This window comes from Anabas testudineus, chromosome 15 (assembly GCF_900324465.2).
Source record: "Anabas testudineus chromosome 15, fAnaTes1.2, whole genome shotgun sequence".
NCBI lineage: Eukaryota > Metazoa > Chordata > Actinopteri > Anabantiformes > Anabantidae > Anabas > Anabas testudineus.
The window spans coordinates 15,327,495-15,346,512 of NC_046624.1; the positions used below are offsets into that span (position 1 = coordinate 15,327,495).

Genomic DNA, 19,018 nt, shown 5'->3' on the forward strand with positions numbered 1-19,018 from the left:
CCTGCTTTTATTTCATATCAGCAAAATCAACCTAAAACCTCCTATTGGTGATATTCATGTGTTTATGTGTTCCAGGATGAGAAGCTACAAAGAAAAGTCAGCTGCTAAAATCATCTCATTCATGCATTATTTTCCGAGGAATCACATGTTTGTAGACAGACGGGAGCCTGAGATGTTGTGAATAGCATGATGAATAATAAATTTCATCATGTTTTGCATTAAAAGCATGTTATTTGGCAACGGCTTTCAAATGTCCTTAAACACACCATCAAAGGAGAAATTTCATTGATTCTCTGTGATGGATTACCAAAATGTATTGTTAGCTAATTTAAAGGCTCTGCTAGTTGTTTTTCACACAGTTGTGAATAGAAAACAATGGCTGCTTGGAAGCCCGGAAATCAGCACAATGAAAAGCAGCAGTATGGTTCTTTAAGTAGGAACTACTGCACTCCAGAAAAAGAAGCCTCTGGCTTATTTCTTCTTGTTGTATAGTCGTCGTTTTTCACATCTTCAGATCAATAAGTAAAAAAAAAAAAAAAGCTCTGCCGAATAACTACTCATTTTGTTCACTGCGCTTTGCTCGCCATCTGTGCTTGTAACGCTTTTGATTAAAAGAGCTGCTGGAAGAATGATATTGTTGCACCTGAGTGACAGATGTTTGTATACTTTTGTTTTCAGAGAATCGACACATAAAGCTTTCTTTGAGTTTCATATGTGTGGCATCTGTCTTATCCCTTGGGTTGTGATTCATAACAAAGCACAATCCTACAAAGCCACACTAGTAACATATTGTACTGTTTTACTGTACAGTTTCTTTAATGTCAACTTTGTTCAAAACAAGACAAGTATGTTTGAATGAATATGAAACACTCTCATGTATTTTATTATTACTCTCATGTGTCAAATGGTTTTAATAAAACGTCCATTTTATATCGCTGTCCTCCTCCCTCAGACCTTAAGTTGAAACATACATTTCAACCATTGGTCGTGATCTTGTTGCACAAGCAGCTCAGTAATTTCTAGAGTCGTGCTCTAGTCATGTCATGCTTGTGTCTGAAAATGTAAAAATTGGATTCCATTTTGCATTTCAGTTTGCGTATTATAAATCTGTTTCAGACATGCTTCTTTAATCTCGGGAATGTTAGTAAGATCAGCTCCATCCTGTCATCTCAAGACGTACTGAAACTCATTCATGCCTTTGTCACATCCTGGTTACATTATACTAATACAGTTTTTACTGGAGTCACTCAGTCATCCATGAGGTGTCTACAGCTTGAACAAAGTTCTGCTCCCAGACTCTTGAATAAGACAAGACACGCTGTATGTTAACGTCTGCCCTACTTTTTGTTCTTTCTACTAAGCATCAGCTTTGATTTCCAAACGAAATAGTCACTTTTTAGACTTCAAATTCTCAATGTCTGTCTTCACTTAGCTAATGCCGCTTACCCTGCTACTAGAAGCAATAACAACAAGTCATAAGAAAACTGATCAAGATGACTAAACGTCAATCAAAATCAGAACAAGTATTTATGGTTCCCAAACTATGTACCATACGTCATACAGTAATTCTGTCCGTGCTTGTTGAAAACAACATTCCTCCTTAATCTGCTTTATATTGCTGGATTAGTTTATAAATCCAGGAATATATATATATAGAGAAATTATATATAGTAATGTTGTTGAAACAACTACACTGCACGTATACAAAGTTAGGGCACTGACAGGACACAGGGCTGGAAATGGCAAAATATTTGTACACTGAAGTAGAACTAGTAAACACACCCAGATGACTCCTGAGAAAACCAGTTTCACAAGGATTCAGGGAAATTCACTCAGTTTGTATTATTTTAGGCTAATGTTATGTGTACACTTAGCATTAGATTACTAGATTATTACATGTCTGCAGACGCAGTCTTTAACTGTTTGCGTACTTTATTAGTTTTAATCAGTTCAATTTATTGAATGCTGCACTCACTGACTGGCTGTAACATTAGCTGTCCTGTAGAGCAGTTATGACCCTGACCCTATTGTAGTTTATGAGGTCAGGTGCTTTACAGCCTGTTCTGAAAATAATCTGCTGCACCGCAGCTGTTTGATCAACATGCTATACTGCCACCAAGAGAGGATGAACAGGCAGAAGCGGAAAAGTGACAAGAGATCCAGAGAGAAAGAGAGAAACAAATTGCATAATGTTCTCACAATGTCTTCCAGCTCTCCAGTGATGCAGCCACAGCCCAAACCAATTAGAAAGCTTAAAGATAAGGACGTCCTTTATTTTGAAAGGTCGTGCTGTAAGAACAAAAAGAGTTTTTAAAGTGTACATACGCTCAGTGTATATTACATGCATTGTCACACACACACCAACTTTGCAACACCGTCATACAGTTATTAATGCCCTGCAGCTCTCTTTCCAAATTGAATCTAATCAAGTGAAATGCTGTGAGGGTCCTCGGGAGAAAGAGCAGGTCTGACGGTGACCGCTTACAATAAAATCCCTGACATTTTGAAACAAAGCCTGCTCTACCTCTGAGCTGTAATTGCATACGACGTCTGCCGCAATCTTTGATGAATGTGTGTGTCTGCAGTGTGAAATGCATGTGCATGTATGCAAGAATGGTGAGAATATGGTGTGTTTATACATCTTGGGGCTATCTCCACATTGGGTGAGTGTGCTGTTTGAGTGGTTTTAATAATTTCTTTTGAAGTCGTTGTCATATTGGAGTACAGTGGAACTAATTATTCTGATTGTCAGGAATGCAGCTGCTGTAAATACGTTATGAATGGTATCCTTCCTGCCCCGTTTCTGCTGCACATTTAGGCGATTTTATCAGCTTCCAGCTTGATAAAATAACACAGAAGGAAGGAGATGCATTTTTAAAAGAAACATGTTTAAACAGCTTGTTTTTTGTTGTTGTTGTTGTTTATTTGTTTGTTAGTTAGCCACTCCTGAAATATTAACATACCAGCAGAAATTTCCATGAATGTCATGTCGAAGGGAAGTGAATAATTTATATAAAAATCATGTTCCAAACTGCCTAATTCTGCTTCATCAGCTGTTGATCCGTGTTGTTGGCTTTGTGAGCTATAAAAATATGAGCACTGCCCCTTTAAACAACAGACTGTAAAAGCAAAATGTGACGCTAACTGGTTTCTTATGGTACAGAGCAAATACAGAATTTGTCTGTGGATTTGTCCAACATTAAGTCATTGTGCAGCCTGTCTCGTTTTATAATAACTGTGGTGCAATATTTAAAACATTGTATGAGCAGTACAGTAATATCAATAGGACTTTGAACCAGAGACACCTTATTTTATCATGTCACATATTCATTTATCTATTTTATTGAATATTATTATTGTTTTATTGAGTTGATGGGAGATGCATGTAGTTACTGTACTGATATAGTGAACCCAAGACAATTTCCCTAAGGGGACAATACAATATATCTTGATCTTGATATTATTTTAGAGTTGATTTTTTAATTATTAGATTAGTCGATCAACATAAAATTAATTTGGAACTATTTTTCAAATTCACTTAATCATTTAAGCCAAAAATACCTAAAATACTGATTTGAGCTTCTAAAATTGTGAGACCTTGTGAGACATTTTAGGGACTGAAGGATTAATCATGTTATGTTAGAGAAAATAATCAAAAGACGAATCACTAATGAAAATCATATGTTGCCGGCCTAGATTGTGAAATAATTCTTTGTCTGTGAAGTCATGATGACGATATATGGGGGAGAACGAGTTAGGCTTGTTTTATGACAATAGTGTAAAACAGATTTTCAGATTTAGTTGAACATACGGTTCGGTTCCCACAGAGTCATGCAGGGGAAATTATGAATCCAGTAGAATAAGAAATGTCTCATCTGATTCTAACTGGCTCTATTACCTAACGAGTTTCCTCTGCTGCTGTATCAGTAATAATAACAGAACATGTAATTAAGTTAAAAGTTATAGATTATTATATCTGTGTTATGTGGGTGGTAAGAGATGCTTTCTGTTATAATTAAGTAGAGCTGTATAAAAACTGTTATTTAAATCCTTATCAGTAACTTATAGCCTTAAAGCCTCTTTGTTATTTGCCTACAGTACAGAAATAGGGATGTTTACAAAAGCTAAATAAAGATTCTACAAAATCAAATATACGCTTTATGTGAAACAGATCAGAACGCTTCATGTATTATGTTAAATTCTGGATTTGTAACAGAATTTATAATTTAAAGAAACCTGCATGTATTTGATTTCTATCCTATAGTTTCTGATGTCACATACTGAGGCCCAGGCTGAAATATCACAGCAGGAAAAACTAATAATTCACGTCCCCCTTATGATAAACTGTGAAATCATGGTAAACATGCTGAAAAGCATTTAAATCAAAGCACTGCTGCACCTACACACAGCCTCACAGAGGTCCCAGAGTGGCTGGAGTCTCTTTGTCTTGTTCTTACCTGGCACTGTAATAGTAAAATATTAACAATTTCATTCACTGATCAGCATTTCCTCCTGGCTTTTATGGCGGTTTACTGTGTCAGCTTAGTCTGTAGTCCCTTTTCAGAGGCTCCCCGAACAACAGAAGAGATGTCTTTCGTTGTCACAGGTGATAATGCTTTAGTATCAGTGGAATATTAATTACACACCCACATTAGAAACCACACACGAAAGCACAACTAGGAGCTGTCGCTCTAAAGCACGTTCATGAACTACTGTATTTTTCCAGCATGTATAAACAGATTCAGACATTTTGAGGGTTGTAGGGTAACAAGGTCAGTAGTCAGAAAGACATCCTACTTAGTTAGGCTACACACACATGCACACACTCACACTCAGGGGTATTCGTGCAAACACCTATTCACACTTTCCTTCTTTAAATTGCTCCAAGGATTTCCCAAGCTTCAGCCTGCTTGTTAAAATGCCTTGTCAGTCAAAATAGCATGTGTACATAGTAGTTCTTGACATTCCTCTTGTCACACTGACATCATTTCAAACATCCTGCCCAGCGACATAAAATATTCGTTCAGTGGATGTGAAAGTGAGCTCTGTCATTGTTGAAGTGCATTATTACCTCTAGGAAATTGTGTGTGAGTTTCACGAAAGCTATTTAAAGTAACAAACAACAGCCCAAATTGCTGCAATAGAAAGTCAAGTTGTATGAGAGAGACTTTTTTAACATTAAGATAATTAATGAACCTTTCAGTGAAACCTACAGAGTTTAAGAGTTTAAGTATATTCTCAGCACTGTGCTATAAATGTGCCAGAATATAATAGTAGCCAAGTATGATCCATGAGAGGGAATGAAGTAATAAAATCTGACAAGAAACAGAAGAGTGAATGTGTCCTCTAAAATTCAGTGCTTCCATTCTTTACAAGTCTTACAGGACTTCCCGAAACGTTCCCAAATTGCCCACAAGTTCAACTGTTTATAATCTCTTTGGACCTTCTGACTTTGTTTCTATTTTGTGTTTTCCAGGCCAGGAGGAGGATGGCCGGAAGGTTTTGGTCCTCAGTTACCCCCAGTATTGCCGCTACCGCTCCGTTTTGGCACGGCTCAGAGAGCAACCGTCGTCCCTGCTCATCGACCACACCGTGCTGGCGTTGGGCGGCATTGCTGCGTTGGGCGGGAACACAAGGATCCTGTACTGCCGGGACACCTTTGAACACCCCACCCTGCTGCAGAATGAGAGCATCTGTGACGAGTTTGGTGAGTGTGGCGGCTGGAGATTTGATTGTAGCCTTTTAGATAAGTGATATTAGCTCATCTGAAATGCCAGCAGCATTAACAGAGGCGTTTACGGTATTTGGAGTGTTGCAAATCAAACTCATGTCATGAGCTCTAAATATAAGCCTGTGCTTAAAGCTCATTCTCACAGTCAATTATGTCATTTTGGTTACCCTGACTATTTGTTCAAGTGGAAAATGGTCAGTTTGGGCACTTTTTGGGCCAAGAAGTCTGGTTCCACTGTGTGAAATTCCCAAAAACATTCTTGAGTTCATAAAAATTTTAATTTGTTTGAGGACTTTCTATCAAAATTGAGACCATGAAAGGGCAAAGAAAAGTTGCTGTTAAAAACATCCCCATGTCCAAAATAACAGCATTTGATGTGCTGAGAAAAAACACAAACCATGTCTTTGTGGAAATGCATTTTTCAGATAGTCCAGTGAGTTTTTAAAGAGAAATGCACTGATTTTACACATCAAAGTCTGTTTACAGCTCTGGTGGAGTACTACTGTACTGTATATGTGGAGAAATTTGCATAAAGCCTTTTGTAGCTCCAGGGGGAGTTGCACAAAATCTGATAAATTGCTTAAAGTGCCTTGAGGCTGAAGTCTACAATTTTGGAAATGGAAAAAAGAAATAAAAATCAGCAGATGTCGAGTTAAAAAGAAGTGAACTTGCCAGACCTCCATTGCCCACTCCTCATCTCTGCTTGAGGCGACCAGCTCAAGGCTACATTAACCGTCGCTAACATGACACAAATCTTTAAATCTCCCACCAGCCGGTGTTCTAGTTGCATTTTGGGTAATGTAGGCACCACATTTGACAAGGAAGAAGAATGCATGGAATAAAACATAAATCTTTTTTCTATAGCAACGTGGAAACAACCTAAAGGGTGGAGAGGCTTTTATAAGAATGGTTGCTTGACTTGGCTTTGAATGTAATAAATGTAAAAGGTAATGATTTAAAAAAGTGGATCACATTTGATGTTTTCCAGACATTTTCCGTAGCCGTAAGTCGAGTTTGTGTAAAGAACATTAGTTTGTGTGCTGTAGTTTTATTAGAGTTATAACTCATCATTGCCCACATGGTTCAGTTAATTAAGACAAATATAATGTAATTAAACCACCATTTGCTTTTTTTAATATATTTGTGATCTAGTTTCACTTTGTTTGTCCTCAGAGGGGTCTTTCTGTTTATGAACACAAGTGACCCCCGTACAAACATTCCCACTAGTCACACCTATGAAAAGCATTCTGTGGTTAAAGTGAGGAATTCTGAAGTGCTGGAACATGTCTACTTGCTATTCGCTGTGCTTTCCCTGCCGCTCATGAATCCACACATTTTATTAACCTCGAGTTGGGATAAAACAAAAGAATAATGTGATTCATGTCTCTTTATATTTCCTCTGCTCAGTAGCACAGTAGAGCTCAGCGGGCTTTTGTGTAGCATCAGTTTGACATTCACTGTAACAGCTCCTCTGGTCAAAAGTCATTGTTTTTCTTTTCCTGTAAATTTGCCAGAAGGTAATTGCGTTTTAAGAGAGCAGCAGAGGTGAGACCAGAAGGGAAAACGGTTTTAGGCATAGGAAAATAAGTTATGAATAGTAACGCTAACATCCTGTGGCGGCTGTTGCTCATTCACTTGGCTCAATAATGCCATTCCTTTGTGAGCCACATTTAAGCTAAAGGTTTATTTTCAGAGCCTAAGGGAGTTCTACTTTTTTGACTAAGGCACTAAGATTTCTAATGTTATTCACATGACGGTTTACTAGGTTTGAAGCAGGCTTTTATTTCAGCTTGAATTGCTGCTAGGAGACTTGGTTGTGATTTGTTTCAAAACAGCAGAGCTAAGTAATTTCCTTCACTCTGAACTGGGGCCCCAGGGGTGTCTTACTTATAGGCACAAACACAACATGAATGTTTGCACATATGCACGTGGAAACGTACACAGCTGCCGAGCGAAGTCCTGCTGCCATTTACAGACTCTGAATGTAAAAACGGCTATAAACGACATATTAAATTCACCTTTATTAGGATAAATACCAGCACTGTGCACATGTTACAAGTAATACTGCACAGATGTGAAATATTAAAGAGTTTAAAATTGATCTAGGGAACAATTTCAGGACTTTCTTTTGTGTTTCCCTCAATGCTAATTCTGACCTTTTGGATTCAGCCAAATCTGCTGTGGCAGTTCTAATAGCCGTCCGTCTTGTCTGGGCTAATTCATGAAAGTGTGTCAGTCTACCTCAGGGGGTAGAGAAGGCGAGAAGGCTCAGGAAAAAATAATGCTATTGCAGAGTTTCAGCAAGCCTGTTGGTACAGTATTGTTAAAAAATATCTAATCATCTGCTTTCAGCATTATTGTAAGTGTATATACGTTATAATGATGCATACATTTGTGATATAATGACCAACAGATTGATTTATCTACATTTCTAGTGATGAATAACAAAACACCAGCGCTCTCTGTCAGCCTGCTCGTACAGTATGTTCGCAATGACTTTAACGTCCTCAATATTTAAGGTCATTATAAGTTATATATTCCTGATATGACAGTGACTCTATCTGTATTCATGTTTTTTTTTATCCACGTCACCACCAGTATACTTGATTTTTTTCTTTTTGGACCATCAGTTACCAGATCTTTAGTCCTGTGATCCATATTCATGTTCAGCATCGCCTGTCACCCCTGCAGCTGCTTTCCTCACGGGGAATGACACAGTTTTTGTTTATAATTATCATGCATTCTCTGCCAGCATGGATTGATTATACCCATGCTACTTCGTGTCCCCAATTTAATTTCTTGCCAGGAGGAATGTAATATTACTGCAGCACATTTGCAGCAAAGGAAATAGAAGATCTCACTGGTACAAATGTTCTTGTGTGCACAATGACGTAATGAACCAAAAAAAAAAAACAAGCTCTTATATAAAGCTAAGAATAAAAGAATGTGTTACATATTCTACTGTACTACAGTATAATAACACTGGCAACTCGTGAGGCTCCTCTGCTGTGAGAAAAAGCCAGAAATAGTTTGAGTAGGCAAGGTCTTTGCACTGAATGGCAGACGACAAGGTTCAAGGTTTTGTTATTAGCTGTCACGGTGCAGTTATTACACACACTCACTTGGCAGGACTAGTGCATGTTTTACAAAGCAATAACATAAATATTTTCCAGCTCGAGAGGTGCTGTATATAATATAGTTAAACAAGATGTACATCATAGAGCTTCGCTGCGTCTTGACAGCTACTCTTTTGGGCGCCTCTTAAAACCTTAAAACACACCGATCCACCTGTGGGATGCTTTGGCCTCGGTATGGTTCTGATGTTTTTAAGAGGTTTTCTTTTAGGGGCTTTGAAAAAATATTATGACCAACATTTTTCCCATTTTCTCTGATTCCAAAGTTATGCTTTCAAACTGCTGACCTCCTCCCTCCCTCCCTCCTCCCTCCCTCCTTCTTCCACCCCTTCAGAAACCTTACACTCCTTGTGTGCACATTGCTTAAATCAACAGTATTTTGAAAGTTAGTGAGGCAATCATGTTTGAGGCAAAGCAGTTGAGACAAATCTTCCCCCTCCTTCTCTTGCTCTTTCTCATTTGTCCTATATTCCCCAGGTTTCTTTCTTTGGCACAGAAACTGTACATTTCATGCTTCTTTTTTTTTTTGGAAATATCTATCACTCAGTGCTGGTTTGATTTTTATTAAAAAGAAACATTTTCAGCAAAATCCTTTGGAACCCTTTTTTATAATCCTCCAGGGTGGGAGGAGTATAAAAAAAACAATTTATTGCTTCAGTACATTAACATTGTCCAGATGCACTGATCACAAACAGAATTTAGAGTCTATTTCTGTACTGTGGTGAATGTGTACTAGTTTGGTGCATGTGTGGCTGGAATTGGTTGAGCTTTGTGTGTATTTATGAGAGTCAGATATAGCTGCATCTATGTTTAACAGAGGAAATAGCCTCCTCTTGTTCCTGAATGACACCTGATATTAAAATATCCAGGATTAGAAGAAGAAGCGATGACAAAATGAAAAGTCCCTTATGGCAGTAAACATGCTGAAAACTTGAACTTGCACTTTGAGATAGAAAGAAAACATCCAGTCCTGCTTGCTTGATTGGGTTGGGTCACCAGATGAGCATACAGCATGATGTAATTGTTTCCACAACTTGAACCACTTTCTTGCCTTCTCTTTAAACATGAAATCAGATCGGATGAAATATGCATACGCCAATATCGTCCCATGACAGCTCCGTCTGTTAATGCAATAGGCGAATTGCTTGCTAAGCGCATGTTTTCCCATCTCCTCTGCAGATTTGTGTTAACCACCAACCCATGAATTTTTTATCTTCCATATGTCATGGTAAACAGATGCCTTAGGAGAGGAGAAAAGAGTGCATGTTATAGTTGTGTAAGTCAGATTTCATAATCAAGACATGGACTGTATATAACATGAGCTGATCATTTGGTGTATGGCTAGATAAGTAGTCATGTCTTTACTTATCTATAAAAGGATGCATGTTACACTTTTATACAGATCTAACATGCCATGCTATATAACTAGCCTCAACACACAATGAGCAAGATGTGTCGTATTTATAGCAGTACCTTGTATGTGCAGGCAGATTGATGCCACAGTGCTATTTAAAGTAAAAGCACTTTCTTCCACCGGCATCAGCAGCATTAGCATGACTTCTGGGCTGAATAAGGCACAATCTTCCTGATTATCCCTATTATGTCATCGGCAACACACCAGCTCTGCACATATTTCTCTGTATTGCTGCTTATCTGTTTTTAGCAAACAGCACAGACAGATACTGTAAATAAGCCTCTGGCGAGAAGCTTTTCAGATGTCTGGCCCTGTTATATAAAGTGCAAAGGTTTCTCAGAGGAGCAGTGCTGATCAGGGATAATTGACTAGTAGATGAAGAAAGAACACCCAGGTATACCTTCACTTAAGATAAAGGATTGTACCATTGAGGTGATATGTTTTATTCAATGCAAATTACATTTAGTTTCAAAGACTAAACTCTTTTTAAACCGGTTTATTTAAACCGGTGAGATGAAAGAAGACAGGAGTCAATAAAAATATTATGACTCTTGTCTTACACACCTTCATTTGTTACCGTGCACACACAACAGTATGGTTAATGGAAGAAGTGTGTATTTTTTTTTATTCCCCCTGTGCCTGTGTTGTGCCCTACAGGCTGCATGCAAACTACTCCTGGCCCTCTGATGGTTGGAGGAAGTGCCTGCAGCCTGCAGATAGAAAGACAGCAGCTGAAAAAATATTGTAATGTCCAAACATATTTTTGGATAAACAGTTATTTCAGTTTGTATTTAATTATATTGATTATAATTTTACTTGTTATTTTGTCTAATAAGCTGTAATTGCTGTAATTGGACATTAATTAAACATAAAAAAATAAATAGATCAGAAAGTAAACTCCTCATTTTAGTTAAAATATCTTCCTGTTGCTGCATTTAAGGACCCTCCGACATCCAAGTTTCCATTTCACCCAAACAGGTAATATTTTATATGAAAGTAACAAGCAGATTCACATTATCATATTACATATGTGGTTTTCTCCAGGGTATCGTTTTCTGTCAACACATTGAAGCTCATGAATACAGTGGATCTGTTTGTTGGCAAACACACAGTTATCAGATGTCTGAGTGTCCTTGAACGCACCAAGGCAGTTTTCTGGCTCTTGCATGAAACTTCCAAAGGTGATGAAATGTTTAGTATACATTAAGACCTAAAACACATGTTGTGACAAGATGATGGTTTCCTGGAAGGTTTGAAATCAATCCAACAAAAAAAAAAAAAAGCTTTATAGTTAATTAACATCACGCAGAAAATAAATATCTTCATCGCGTCTGAAACTTGTCCTCCTATGTCATGAGTGATAAACTCTGATAAATGTGAATATAATTAATTACTTCAGCTTGACCTCATTCATAATAGCTCAGTTGATTATTCTGTTAATACTCTTTTCAAATGTGGAGTCACTCTGTTGTAATAGTGTTGCTTCGAATCAGGCAACATTATATTTACATGATTTAAGACATGTTAGGTTATAAATCATTACATACTGAAAGGAGTATTTTCACAATATCCCAGATGTAGGTTGCAATACAACTAGTGAATGTCTCTAATAAAAATTAACAAACAGCATGTTGCAACCTAGACTGAACATGTCTGAGTCATCAGTGTAACTGTAGACGCTGTTTACAGAGTCTGTCTCTGTCAGTGAGGCTTGTGCAGCTCATGAATGCTGCTTTGTAGCCTTGTACGGCAGCAGGTAGAGGCTTGTTGCCGGTTGTTGTTACTGAAAAGAGCTTGTGTAACTTAAGTGACGTCAAAAATATAAAAAAAAAAAAAAAAACAAAACAAGAAAATCATTGTTAAGAGTGCTGATACACGACGGTAGCAAAGTGAGGATTATAGTGTATGTGGTGGCTGTGATTTATGTTTCCTGTTACTTTTCAGTGTAACACAGACATTTCTTGGAAAAGCGAATGTCCACTTAAATGGTGTCACTGCTGGCAGCTGCTTTAGACACTTGTTTACAACACTGTTACTTATTTATATGCAGCTACTTTCCTACTTCCCTTTACTCCTAATGAAAAACAGAGAATACAGAGAACAGAACATAGCTTGTTGTATTTTCTATTCTAATTTGTAGTTTTTTTTTTGACTCACTTAAATACAGAACATTAGCATACAGCAAAAACATGAAAAAAATGACCAGAAAGATAAAAGTATCCATTGGCCTATTTTGTTACGGGGAACGGTGATTATTTATAATCACCACAGCTTATTGCTGTGTAGCTTTTCAAAATGATAAAGTCCCCATGATTGGGCTCATTGGCCGACTCAATCCTATCAAGTGTAACTAGAGCGTGATGTATTAGAATACATATGTTTTATTGATGTATGGACCTTATGTTTATCCTAGCATTCATTTATTTATAGGTCGATGATTTTTTTTCTCCAGTAATGAATAGGATAAGCCTTGAAGCTTATCCACTGCTCCCTTTCATCTCTCCCTCCCTTTCTCTCTCCCCCTTTCCCTGCCTCCCTCCTCCTATCTCCCCTTCTCTCTCTCTCTCTCTCTCTTTCCAAAAGCCAAATTGAAATACTGTATTTTTTAAAGCTCCAGTCCTACTGAGTTGTTGCTGCAGTCTGTCAGTATCAATGATGTGGAAGCGTTTGAAGGTTATCCCGTTCTTAGCAAATCCTGCACGTTATGTAACTTTGACTCTGTTTTACATTTGGCACTCTTGGAACAGTGGGGTGTGTATTTGGGACAGTCCCTCTGCGTGCTCTTAACAGTTCTTTCCAAAACGGGATTTATTTTTTAATTTCCTCTGCTGGAACAATAGCCATTAAAAGCTACTTGCCAACACTTGGGTACAAGCAAAAGCTGAAAAGTAACATGTTCACTTGTCAGATATTTACAACTTTATTGTGTTGTAGCGCATTTGTTTTATTTTTGTCTTGACAGCAGAGCAGTGCTGTGAGTTATTACAGATTAAATACACACAGGCATATTGTGCCTTTGTTGGACTTTAACAAACACTAAATTGTTTTTTTCCTGAGTAATTGCACTGTTCGTGTGTGTGTGTGTGTGTGTGTGTGTGTGTGTTGAGCTAAATAATGAGCGATATTATTACGTTCCTCAGGGTCAGAGTTCATTACACTTCTCAGTGTGTGTGTGTGTGTGTGGGTGTGGATCTGGGTTAAGATCAAACCCAGCCTTGTCTCAAATGTGATGTGTATTCATAAGTACTTAACAGGCAATGCTGCCATCATGAGACAATCACATGAGGTGGACAGAATGAAACAAAGAAAGAAAACAGGAGGGACTGAGGGAAGATATTTGAAGGAACCATTTTCTCCCTGTAATTACAGCTCATTTTGACTATAAATTAGGTTTGTGAAATTTCACTTGTAAAACATGTAACACTGTGACAACGTACCATAATTTTCTATTTACTTTGTAAATGGAAAGCTTGAGTCAACAGCCTTTATGAGTTTGCGCAGTGGTAAAGTACACACATTCACACCACTGTCGAAACACACACCCCAATGAATCCGATGAGAATGATTTTATAATCCGTCGCAATAATAAACTTCTTTGAACAGTTTAATTGGCTCTTCCTGGAACGGCACGGCTTCGCTTCATTTGATCTGATGAAAGAGTAATGTTGCTTCTCCCCAGGGGGAGCATGCACAACGGCGCACAAATAATGAATTAAGAACAGTACCCTTTTTTTCCAAATGACTGCAATAATAAAGCAGGAACATTTTACCAGTTTCCCCTTATATTGCTTTCATATTTACTCGCTTATGTATTTAATTTTTAGAGCTTGCTTAAACTGAAAATAATCCTGATTCCTGGAAGGGTAATGGATTGTGGTCACATGGAAATAAATTGTCATGTGAAAGCACCATTGTCGTTAGAAACATTTGGAAAGGCTCCAGAAACATTTCTCATGTGTGATTAGCTGAAAAAACAGTCACACTTATTGTACACTGGAAATGTTACTACACTGAATCCCTCCGTATGGCAAGGAGTGAAATTTGATTTGAAGGCATCTGGTGTATGTGAAAGAGAATCAGAAGTGGGCTATGCAAAAACGAAAAAAGAATATGTAAAATTGAAACTGACAAAGTCATGATGGTTTGGAGAATTTCCTCTTACCGCAGCTGAGGAATATTCACAATGACAGTGTGAATGGAGAGTCTGTGTACAGCGAGAGTACGGTCACAGAAATGAGCTCATTACTGGCAAATACATTATGTATGTGCACATTTACACACACATGCACACATTTGTCTTAATATTATAGTACTATGGTGAGAATATTCCATTTACATATCCATCTGCTAATTGAAACCCCTAACGTGCCTGATCCTGAAGGCAAGAAAACCAAAGCCATAAACCTCAACCTCAACAAAATTATCCTCAATTTTATCCCTGAAAATCTCTTTCCCTTCTATGGCTTGGCAGGAAGTTCCCCCTCGCGCACACACACACACACACACACACACACACACACACACACACACACACACACACACACACACACACACACACACACACACATACATTTTTTACAGTGCTCATGGCTCCAAAAGGTAAAAGAACGATTTACATCATTTTATAAGTACAGGGTAAAAAAATAAAAAGGTAAAAGAGTATTTTAAATGACTGTGTAAACACACACTTGCTTGGATGTGGGCTTGTCTCCATGGCAACGCTAGTCAGAGCGTGCCCGGCCTAGCGTTTTGACAGGTTCCCCTGATGATGATTGATAATTACTACCTGACTTGTTGTCCCCGTCTCCACAAACATATGGTGGAAGCTGCCCTCCGCCATATATCTGCCAAAATGTTCCCTTTTCTGATAATAGCTTTTTAATGTTGCATTTTGTTGTGGATGCATAGCAACCCCCCCACCCCTCCCCAACCCCACCCCTTTGTAATTACATTTGCCGCCGCTCACATAGTTATTACAGAAAGGGAAGAGAAATAGATAGGAGAAGCAGGAGAGTGGGAGAAACTCAAAAAGACGCAGAGGAGGGAGGGGCAGAATTGATTTCACTTTGAATTGATGTGTTCCTCCCGGTGCTGCTGGGTTTAAATTTGACAAATTGTTAGGATTAACACAAAGAGGAGCATTTTTACAGTATGGTCACATATTACAATATAAACACCAGATAATAGCCGGTGCGGTGGACTGTAGGTTAAAATGGCAAGCGAGACTCTTTATTCCACATCCATGCATGCAGTATATTATTATGCAATGTGTTTTTAGGCATAAAACTCATATTTGACTGCAATTGGTAGCAATCTTGTTATATTCACAGAGGCCATAGAGGAGGACATCAATCTCTAAACATGATTTATCTACTGCGCATCTGTTCAGGCATTAGCATAGACCTTCCATTCTGCATCTTATTACCTGACTGTATGCTGAAACCTCAGGCTTCAGACCTGACCAGCATTTTAAACCTCAGCCAAACTCCAAATTATAGATTGACGTGAGTTAGTATTCGTTGTTAGCTTTTATTATGCTGTTTTCCCTATAAAAAAATCTCTTAATTATGAAAACATGCCTGAGCTCAGACAGTGTGCAGGAGGTTCAGGTACACTTACATCCACTTTGTTTATCCTAACAATTAATTGGCCTCCATGACCTATGCTTCCAGGAATAGGAACATTATCAGAAACACTCTCTCACTCATTATTCTGTTAGCCAAATCAAATTACTTACCTATTAGCAGCTGACTTTACATGTCTGTAGTTGCAGTTGGGCAGGAGAACTAGTTCACATATACTGGTTCATGTAATGTGTGGCACACCTGCAGCAAGCAAAACCAAAGTCATTTCTAATACTGTGCGATTGAGGTCTGCCACAGGCTACGGCAACAGACAGGCTCTGTGAAGGAGATAATGATGCATGCACACACAGCTGTCAGTCAGCCAGCTAAAGGGAATCATCTTTGAGGAAAATAAAAACAGACTGTAGCTGAAATAATGCAGTATTTGTGTAAGAAATGATGGGTTTGGGAAATAGAGTGGAACGAGGTGTCAGAGCTTTTGCAACAAGGACAGGAGATCTGGTGAGAAACTCCCCAGACCAGAAAATCTCACATGCATTCTTGTCTTTGAGGAGTTTATTTATACATTCAGGGTGTCCATTAGTGAATTTGACTTCAAGGATTTAAAAAAAGCGTAGCGTTCTTGAGGATTATTAAAGAATTTAATCATGCCAATAGTTTTGGTTAATTTATTTACGGGGTTGTGTTTCCACCCCATAATAATTTCTTGTTGTCTCTGCTACTCTGTATAATCCTCAGTGAAGTGGAAGGATAATATCTGTTTTATTGTTCTGTTTTACTTCTGACTTACAAATCTGATCCAACTCAATGTCGAGATGCGTCTGTTAACCCCTCTGTACACCTGCCTGCCTCGCATTAAACAGCAAACAGACAATGTTAGCAGCTAGTAAGTGAACAGAAGAGCAGCGTTTAGCAGCTAATCAGCGAATCCCTGAGACCAAAGCAGAGCGAGAAGAAGAATGAGCATTTAACTTACACAACAACAATTAAATGCTGCTGTTGCTCTGTTCCTACTGGCATTTATTTTACTAACACTTCCCCATAACTATTTTATAAGGTGATAATATGTCCATATTTCTGCTTCTTCCACTGCGTCACTAAAAGAATTCATTAGTGCACTTAAATGCATTTTTTAACGCTGTGGGCATCACAAGCAAAATTCCACCCACTTCACTGAATTAGAGAGAAGGAACGAATCCAAGAGATAACTATCTCAAAACAGGAATTAGGTTTTTGAGGTGTGGAAAAACAAAAATGAAATGTAATTTGTTTTATTAATCTTGGTTGATTTGACTTTGCATCATGATTTTAAAAGAGAGGTTGAAGCACAGTGCTCAGTAAATAAAGTGTTGTGTCATTAAAAAGAAAGGTCTGTCTATGAGAAGCTGTTGACGACCTGTGGATGAGTCAGCTGCACCTCAGAAGACTGTTGTTACAGCTCTTTAAGTAACAAGCTGGACTAATCCCTGACTTACTCGCGCGCATGCTCTTGTATTACAGTGTTTTGTGTGTGTGTGTGTGTGTGTGTGTGTGTGTGTGTGTGTGTCAGGACAACAGTTCCTGATACAGGCGCTCTCTTCAAAACACACCACTGTTCACTGACTCTGAACGCTGGTGAAAATTTTAAAATTGCCCCTCTTCTTCTTCTTCTTCTTCTTCTTCTTCTTCTTCTTCTTCTTCTTCTTCTTCTTCTTCTTGCTGATTTTACTCTCCACCCCTGTGAATCAGTTCCTTCTCTATCCTCCTTCTCTCCCTTTGCGTTATGTTATATCGGAGGACGAGGTAGTTGTTGAAGCCCTGGCAAAACTTGCACGTGTTTGTGTAATAACAGTAACTAGTATCCGCTGTCATGCCTAAGAAGCAGCCAAATGTTTCCCTCATTAAATGCAGAATAGCTCTCAGCCAGGGTTGTGTATAGAAATCTTCTTATCTTTCAGCTGCATTCATAAGTGAAAACAAGCAAGAAAACAACCCCAGTGAAATATTTTAGTATTACTGATGTTAAATCCCCCCGAGGTTGACCCAATATGAATCATTGTACTCTTACATTCTGCTGTGAAATGTTGTGCAGTTTATCAATGATGATCTCCCTCTGTGTAATTATGAGAAATTAATTAACACTTGAATCATCTATCAACCTACGTTTTGATGATTAATAACAACAGTGCACTTTGTCCACCCACACACTCTGTCTCACTCTGTGGGAGCATTGTGTAATTTTTGATGATTGCAGTGATAAAGATCCTTGAAGTATTACTGTTCATTACAATTTTTTTGTTCCGTCAGTGTCTCTCAAATGGCTCTGCTCACAAACTTGCCTCAAGCACAGGAACAGAGGAATAACTCTGCTGTCAGGTTTGACAAAGTGTGAATTATATGCATGTACAAAATGCCTGATATTAGTATGTGAAGAATGACGGTGGATGCAGTCAACAAGGAGGAAGTCCTTTGTACTCTCTACTTAACATGTGGATAATCAACAGTTGTGTAGTTTTTATTTCAGCTGTGCCAGAGACACATTGAAGTTTGTAGTGGTTTTCTAGTTAAACTAGAAAATATAAACAGTGACATCAGTCTTTGTGTCTTCCATAAATATAACAAAACTATTAGCACCGTGGCTTAAATGTGCAGTATGTGTTATAAATGCAAATGCATGAAAATATCAGTAATTAAACAAAGATAAAAATAAAGGTTCTGGCACGTTTGTGCAAGAAAATGCTATTGCACAGTATGAAATATGTGTTTCATAAACTCAGCCTACTATGACAACATTAGACAAGATATTTCCTTAGAAATGAGCTTGAGAAAGAAACATTAGCTCAGACATGTTTCTTAATAAAACAGAAACTAAAACAGAAATTTCCAGTCACCTCCCTAAACTGTGGTCAGAAACATGACGTCCTTGAGGAGAAATACTTGAAATCTCTCCAACCTCTGAGATATTTGATGTATAGTGAAGATGCGCCATCGCCTGTCACTGCTGGCTGAGGAATCAGTCATTGCTGCCTTTTTTATATTCTCTCTGATACTGTTGCCTTGCTGCTTTAGAGCCTCCCTTGTCACATCCCTGTGCCTCCAGTGGAGTTAAAATGTTCCACCAAAGTGTAATATTACTTCAATGATCACACATTTAATGCTCTGCTGCTCTACAGAT

At 38.2% G+C, this 19,018-nt stretch overlaps 1 protein-coding gene across 1 annotated transcript in view; it reads left to right on the plus strand.

Moving 5' to 3' along the window:
* The window catches only part of arid5b (AT-rich interaction domain 5B), a 67,867-nt gene that overhangs the window by 24,031 nt on the left and 24,818 nt on the right, over positions 1-19,018 (plus strand). Inside the window, exon 4 of the mRNA XM_026354143.1 lies at positions 5,477-5,707. Coding sequence (XP_026209928.1) covers positions 5,477-5,707 — 231 coding nt within the window. The remainder of the gene's footprint in view (positions 1-5,476; positions 5,708-19,018) is intronic.